Source organism: Adiantum capillus-veneris, chromosome 5, assembly GCF_014529385.1.
Source record: "Adiantum capillus-veneris isolate H3 chromosome 5, ASM1452938v2, whole genome shotgun sequence".
NCBI classification, from domain to species: domain Eukaryota; kingdom Viridiplantae; phylum Streptophyta; class Polypodiopsida; order Polypodiales; family Pteridaceae; genus Adiantum; species Adiantum capillus-veneris.
In genome coordinates, this window is record NC_140935.1 from 105,166,618 (window position 1) to 105,174,746 (window position 8,129).

Here is an 8,129-nt window from a genome sequence, read left to right on the forward strand (position 1 = left end):
TTTAAAAGATGCCAGTTGAGAAAAGGGGAAAGGTAGAAATTTTGCCTCAAAACAGAGAAAAACCCACAAAATAAACTTAATTTTTAAAAATTTCCTCTTGGCAAATTCAAGGAAAGGAATTTTATACGTTTGGAAAAATGATTTTTCCCGAACACTGCGCGAAACCCCTGTGTGTGTTTTGAAAAAGGTCACGGACATTTGGGCGGCCATGCAGACTGACACGCGTATGCGAGCTAGCAAGAGGAATTTAAGACACAGGAGCGGAGGAGCCTTCTAGAGGGAAGTTAAGCCAAGTTTGCATAATTCACGAGAGAAGCGGGACAAGCAACGAAAGAAGATCATCAAAAGAGGGCGGCAGCAACAGCAGCAGAGATGCCGGGCATAACGCTGGGTGATCGCATTCCCAATCTCGCAGGCAACTCCACTCTTGACCACCTGAAGCTCTACGACTACATTGGTGATCACTGGGCCATCATCTTTTCGCACCCCGGTACTTACTCTCTCTCTCTCTCTCTCACACACACACACACACACACACACACACACACACACACACACACACACACACACACACACACACATACATGTATATGTATGTGGTATGTGTGCCTCAGCTGCTCATTTTTGTTTTGTGCCACAGCGGACTTTACCCCTGTCTGCACCACCGAGCTTGGCAGCATTGCCAGGTATATTCCGGAGTTTGAGAAGCGAAATGTCAAGATTATCGGCGTATCTAACGACAGTGTAGAAGACCACAAGGCTTGGATCAAGGATATCGAAGCATATAACGTAAGCAGACATCATGTGTACTCCATCAGTGCTTTTCTTGTGAATTTGCGTGTGTTGGTGGGTTGGGTGTATTTTGAGTGTGCTAGGTGGGAAGTCTGTGTGTATGAGCACATGTTATCTGCTCAGGTTTTAGATATTTTCTTGCAGGGGGTTAAAATAACTTATCCCATCTTGGAAGATCCCAACCGGGAAATCACGTCCCAACTTAACATGCTGGACCCCGATGAGAAGGATGAGAAAGGAAGGCCTCTCCCTTCACGAGCGCTCCACATAATTGGACCAGAAAAAACTGTAAGCAGTCGCGTTTCCATGCTAGATCGAATAATGTCTTTAGGACAGTGCTAGCTTCTCATCCATTGCATCCATTTTTCTGAAATGCTTCCATTTATTGCTATTGTGGTGACCTCATTGTGCAGATCAAGTGTAGCTTTTTGTACCCGGGGACAACAGGCCGCAATTTTGAGGAGGTGATTCGCTCTTTGGACTCCCTTCTCTTAGCTTCAAAGAAGAAAATAGCAACCCCTGCCAACTGGAAGCCAGGTCAACCTGTCCTTATTTCACCTTCCGTGACCGATGAAGAGGCAAAGAAAATGTTCAAGACCTTTGACAAGGTGGATCTTCCTTCCGGGAAAGGCTATATTCGCTTCACCACTGACGTGTAAGCAAATAGTTCGGCTCCTCGCGAGAGAATAAGACACCCTTTATGTAATTCTTTTTGACAGTGCTGGTAATCACACCTATATACATAGTTGTTCGTAAACTTTTTTGAACTAAATGAATGCTTGCATGGAGGGGTGTGCTGCAATTACTAGACCATAAAACATTGTCTCAATGCCCTGTAAAAAGGGCTGTAGGAGCCCTGTCATTGGGGCTCGGAAGAATGGTTTTATGGATTTGAATCCTTCTCACCACTTTATGGGATGGTCAAAACCATGTTTGAAAGAATTCCACAAATTTGATATCAAATTAAGTACCTTGAAAGCAGAGCCGACCTTGAATCCTTTTTGTGCAAATTCGAGGCAGCCATTTTCTGATGCGGGCAGGTTTTTGGTAAATCGAACCAACCGTTTCCTGAGCCCTGCCCGTCATATTAATGGGTCTCAATTCGCTCATCTTCCACGATACGGCTGAAAAAACGTAGTTTTACTATTTTCAAGATCCAAGTTATTATGTAGAGGTAATATGTGACAAAGCATGAACTTTCTGCGTTTTAAGTTGGCAAGACGTTTCACAAGAGTATCATACAGAACTAAAGGAAAACCCTGATCGGCTTGTGATGGTTTTATCCTTTTCTTGTGAACAGTTTTTTGGTGGTTGCTCGTTAGTGGTAGGACAATTTGGTGGGGAATGTCCACGTGCATAGTGCTTTATATAGTATCTCTCTCTCTCTCTCTCTCTCTCTCTGTCATTCTCTCTCATTCTCTCTCTCTGTGGGGAAGTAACTTCTTGTCTCCTCTTTTGGAGTGGCTTATGAGTCGCCAGAAATGGAGTTTAAATTACACAGGCTAAAACTGCACTGTCTTTGCTAGATTACAAACAAATGCTTCAAATTTTCATAAGGGTTTTTATTTGAGTGGTGTTTGGTTAGAAAAATTGTTTGCCAAGTCCTTGGTCGGTAGTAAGTAGCATAGTACGGTATTAAGGAAATGTGTGATGTGTTATGTTGGTGTCTCTTCTAGACTGGAAAAGTTTTTTTGAGACGAGATGATTTTCAAGTTGATGCGTTTGATGCAACTGCTTGTCATGGCCAAGGGCCTTTACATATTTGGCAAGACCTCATTCTTTGGCATGTTTTTGCCGTAGAAGTGCAGAGCAAAGAGTATTGGTGGTACCGAGTTGTAGCAATATATAAAGAAATATGAAAGGGGTCTTGAGGGTTCAGGGCAGTGCACTATTGCGGTGGAACTTCGCCACTCACTGTTCGAGTGTTGTGCAACTCTTTTCAGTTAAAATGTTTTGAAGTGCTAAAAGTCGTTTCTTTTCCATTGGTGTGTGATGGCCTCCCAGAAGACTTATGTTGCTCTGTGTGGTGTGTGTGTGAGATATTTACCAAAAAAGTGTCGAAATCCTGAACAACTTTTTATTTACTTGGTGAGCCTAATGAGCTATTTCAGCTTCTTGATTCCAAGTGGTCACTTGGCATTGCCCTTGGCTTCAATTGCCAAGGAGGAGGACGAGCGAGGGTTGGAGGACTTGCCATGAAGAACAGAAGCTGTAGAGGCACTTGTTGAGTATTGTGTTAGCTTTTGGGAAGGAGCTAGTGCCACCAACGATGGAGTAGGGTTGGGAAAGAGCTCTTATACGCCTTATGGTTCGCAAGCATGGCACAAACACTCGTGCAGAAAAGCAATCTTCCCAGCGCTCGCAGGGTCTCTCCCAACTCGTAGGATTGCCGTACATCAGAACAGGGGGTTCTGCAAGGAGGGGCATTAGGACTGACTGTAAGGAGAAGGGCGAGCATGCAAATGGGAGCTGCAAAGAGGACGGTGAGCGAGGATTGGGGCACTTGCCAGGAGAAACACAAGCTGTAGAGGCACTTGTTGCTGAAAGGAGCTAGTGTCATCAACGCTGGAGTAGCTGGGCTGGGAAAGAGCTGTTATATGCCTCGTTGGCAAGCATGGTGAAGACACTATCTCGCATATTCAACCCGGTCATCAATAGGGAGTTTCTCTTCCACTCAGAGGCAGATGGTATACCTCTCGTTATTCACGACACAAATGGCATGGCTGCCTCTTAACACGGTGCTACAAAAGGAGGAGATGAGGGATTTCCTAATCAAACCCCTGATCTCTTAACCAAACGCCAAAAGTCAGATGACATCCCAGAGCATGTCCACATAGTTTGGTATGTCATAAGTGCCATGGATAATCTCATTACAACTGCCAATGTCGTAATACAGATATTTGGTGAATTCAAAATCCCTCTACTTCTCATCAAGACACATGATGATTGCACGAGTAATGTGTCATCCCCGAAAGTGTGCACTTGCTTCTACAAGGCTATACCACCGAAGAAGGTAGACAAGCTGTCACGCCATCCATGGTATCAGCGGGAAATAAGGCAGTTTTTGGGGCGAACAATGAGCTTCTACCAAAACATCAATAATAGATGGTCCTGGACTCGGATTGGTGGGGCAGAGAATGCAATAGGTGATAAGACAAGGCTTCTAAAGACGTGGATATCCGCCCAAGTAATGGACATGGATGCAAAGCTTGAGGCATCAGTGCGGGAGATCGCATATTTTCGTTGTTGACATCGCTACCAAAAGCGGGTCCGTTGGCACACCCTGTGGAGCTGAGCATCATCTTTTGGAGAATGACGGTGTTAAATGTGCAGAATATGGATGGTGCGACCTGAGTGTCAAAGAGGCATTAAAGGATAAACCGCTAAGGAAAGAGGGGGGCTTGGCCATTTTGAACAGCGTAGCACAGGATGTTCTTCATCTTGCGTGAGTGGGGATAGAGGTAGGGGCAGGACTTTCTCAGCTCTTCCAATTGTCCTTGCCTTGGTGAAGACAGTCAACTTGCAGGTATTGGGGACAATTTTGTACGCCAAGTTTGTGCAATCTCTGAGCACGAAGATGCATGGATGGGACAAGGAGGTGGGCAAGCCTTGAGACTAAGTAACACCTATATTTAATGGACAGCCAAGTAATGGGATCTACGGTCGGCGCTGGGGGTGGGATCTCGAGGCACACTAAACTAGGCCAGCATGAAAAACGAGGCACGTCGTCGGAAAAAAGGAGGGTGCTAAATTGGGCCAGCGCGAAAAACGAGGTCGATCGGCGCGATATGAACCTGTGACCTCGGGGGTCCACGTTTGGGGGTCAAGCGGGCTAACCACCTCACTCGCGCGCTCTCCGAAACCATTTTGACGTTGTGATATTGTGAGTTCGGGGTGCATTGGCCACGTTGTCCAAGTTTAGCGCCCGTCCAGGTTTAGTTTTTAAGCAGCCCAGGTTTAGTTTTTGAGCAGACATCTATGGCTGCGAGCTTTTCGATCTTCGTGCGTGAACTTCCTCGTCGTCGATCCCATTACTTGGCCCCGCATTAAATATAGGTGTTAATTAGTCCTGAGGGTGAGCAAGGAAAGGTATGTACGGTTGTGTGAAGATTTTGACCAGAACGAGCACTCTGCGTCTGTTGTTAACGGAATTTTCCATGGAGTACAACTCATTGTTGGACTTAGTTGTGCATGAGAAGAAGGCTCATCAAGAGCAAAGCGGTGGACATTCTCGGAAACGTAATTATGAAGGATTGACCCAAGAGCTTCAAATTTACTCGCGTATCCACGACACTAAGTGACACGGGGGGGCACGTGGGGGCGGGTAAGGGGATCGACGGCGAAGAGCTATGGCGGGCATCTCGAGGCGGGCAAGCCCACCCAAAAAATGGAGGCGCTGTTGAGATGGAATTGGAACCCGCGACGTCACATCTCAATGCTTTTTGAAGCATGGGCTAACCACGTCGCCTGTCCGCACATATGAAAGCACTCCCATTTTACACAATGATATAAATGATAAACTTGGACGGGCCTACAACTACACTTGGACGGGCGCCCGTGCGTGCCAGGTTTAGTTCTTGGCCGGGTTTAGTTTTAATAAGCCATGTACGGTGCAGATCATCTCGACGGTCACGCGTGGATCTCTAGTCCATTGATCCCCCCCCCCCCCCCCCCCCCCCCCCCCCCCCCCCCCCCCCTCTCTTAAATGATCCGTGTCACTTAGTCCTGAGGCTCGCGTATGGCCATGTGGCATGATATGAGCCATTGCCCTCAAGCCCAATTGTACGAACAAGAGCCTTAGGCTTGGTTTTAATAATGACCTCACGTATTCTTTTAATATTATCATCGAAAACAAAGTACTGCATACTCCTATTTTGATGACACCTGCGCTGTTCTGACAAAGCATTGTCGACCTCATCCCTTGAGACTTAGAAGCACGAACAACGTTCTCTCTTTCTCTCACACTCCCAAGACTAGGATAGTAACCTCCTACAACAATGGACGTTGAAACATATTTTACGAGCAACATTATCATTTATGAGGCGCTACTCGTCAACAACCACATCATCAAAGATAAGTGCTACCATGAGCAGAAAACCTTCATTCAATCTAGACTGAGGTCAATGGCCTCCCTTGCAATGTATTGCAGTTTAACAAGACACAGATAGAAGTGCAAAGTTGGCCACAATCAAAGATCGGCTCCCGTTCAAACCTTGAAGTGGACAATCATCTCTCTTGTAGTGTATATAGGACACAGTTGTATACAAAAAAAAAAAGTGCATCAGAGGTAACATCTATCAAGCACAAAGCCGAGCAACTTCGGGAAGAGATTGGAAAGCCTCAAAGCTATCGGCCCTCCCAGCTTTAATGCCTCAAAGCTGATCACCAGTAATCGATCACCAACAATTACTTCGTTGGCCTTCTTATCAAATGAATGTGGAGGGGTCTCCACGTCGTCTAGTTCGTTGACGTCTGATTCGTGGCATCAAGCACAATGCTAGCAACAACTTGGAAGAGCTTAGAGGAGATTTCTGTCTGGAATGTCATCTCTTGGAATGCATTTATATACTCAACAGGTGTGTAGGGTAGAAAGCTTTGAACTATTTTCAATGGATATTGTTAGCCAGCGGCTCTTAAAACAAAACGCCATTTTAGATTCCTACCAGGGATTTCGAAATGATGTGATCACACTATAATTTCAGGTTAATAACAATAGAAATGCAAAATAACAAATATTTTGTTAATTGACATTCATCTTTTTTGACCTCCAGGGAGACATGGAGACCGGCTCGTAGCCCGTTGGGCCCACTGGGCTAGTGAATCTTCCCGGCGGTCACGCCGGGTAAAGCTATTTGTCCGTCGGGCCCGCCGTGGCTATATAAAGGTGACGCCGATGCTTGTCTTTTCACAAAAGAGGTACATTGAAAAGTCTTCACCAAACTTTCTGGCAGCTTTCCACATTCTCAAAGCAGTGTAGCAGTAATTTTTTAAACCCTTCCTTATTTTATTGATGTTTTTTTGAGTTTTTTGCGTTAAAACTTAAAGGTTTAAAATTTCTTTTATCAAATCATCGTACGTGGATGCATTGGCACATGGTTGCAATTGCGGCTAGGTGTGTCATTGCAAAAACGTACGATGATTATGTTTTATATTGCTCCCAGTCATTCATGCTTCGGCACATGGTTGCGATTGCGACTAGGTGTGTTGCTGCTAGAATGACAGGAGCATTTATTTGAAAGAAGTAACCGTGCGTGAATGCATTGGCACATGGTTGCAATTGCGGTTAGGTGTGTCATTGCAAAAGCGTAGGGTCATTATGTTTTATGTTGCTCCCAGTCATTCATGCTTCGGCACATGGTTGCAATTGCGATTAGGTGTGTTGCTGCTAGAATGACATGAGCATTTGTTTGAAAGAAGTCACCGTGCGTGGATGCACTGGCACATGGTTGCAATTGCGGCTAGGTGTGTCATTGCAAAAACGCAAGATGACTATGTTTTATGTTGCTCCCAGTCATTCATGCTCCGACACATGGTTGCAATTGCGACTAGGTGTGTTGTTGCTAGATTGACGGTAGCATCTAATGCATGAATGTGTGCTCAAATAATTTCATAATGTTTCATATGCTTGAATCTTGAAAGAAGACATCGTGCGTGAATGCACTGGCACATGGTTGCAATTGCGACTAGGTGTGTCATTGCAAAAGCGTAGGATGACTATGTTTTATGTTGCTCCCAGTCATTCATGCTTCGGCACATGGTTGCAATTGCGACTAGGTGTGTTGCTGTTAGAATGACAGGAGCATCTGTTTGAAAGAATTCACCGTGCGTGGATGCACTGGCACATGGTTGCAATTGCGACTAGGTGTGTCATTGCAAAAGCGTAAGATGACTATGTTTTATGTTGCTCCCAGTCATTCATGCTTCAGCACATGGTTGCAATTGCGACTAGGTGTGTTGCTGCTAGAATGACAGGAGCATCTGTTTGAAAGAAGTCACCGTGCGTGGATGCACTAGCACACGGTTGCAATTGCGGCTAGGTGTGTCATTGCAAAAGCGTAGGGTGACTATGTTTTATGTTGCTCCCAGTCATTCATGCTTCGGCACATGGTTGCAATTGCGACTAGGTGTGTTGCTGCTAGAATGACAGGAGCATCTGTTTGTAAGTTGTCGTACGGTGAGGCATTGGCATATGGTTGCAATTTCCATTAGGTGTGCCACTGCCCAAGCGTACGAGATCTATGGTCTATATTGCACTTTTTCTTTCACGTAGAAAAGATCCAAATGCAGTGGCACATAGTTATATTTCACAATGTGTTGTTTGCAATAATACCATTGCA

General features: G+C 45.3%; 1 protein-coding gene across 1 annotated transcript; it reads left to right on the top strand.

Annotated features, from left to right (window-relative positions):
- Positions 1-271: 271 nt before the first annotated feature.
- Positions 272-1,549, top strand: PER1 (1-cysteine peroxiredoxin 1). The gene is made up of 4 exons (XM_086511712.1): positions 272-490; positions 641-789; positions 937-1,080; positions 1,206-1,549. The coding sequence occupies exons 1-4, from the start codon at positions 373-375 to the stop codon at positions 1,449-1,451; spliced, it is 657 nt and encodes a 218-aa protein (XP_086367838.1). The 5' UTR covers positions 272-372; the 3' UTR covers positions 1,452-1,549.
- Positions 1,550-8,129: the final 6,580 nt, after the last annotated feature.

Bases quoted from the DNA above. Each gene is read 5' to 3' on its own strand.
- PER1 (XM_086511712.1), top strand. From the start codon at position 373: ATGCCGGGCATAACGCTGGGTGATCGCATTCCCAATCTCGCAGGCAAC. The intron at 491-640 runs GTACTTACTCTC...TTTGTGCCACAG, and splicing joins CATCATCTTTTCGCACCCCG to CGGACTTTACCCCTGTCTGC. The intron at 1,081-1,205 runs GTAAGCAGTCGC...CTCATTGTGCAG, and splicing joins TAATTGGACCAGAAAAAACT to ATCAAGTGTAGCTTTTTGTA.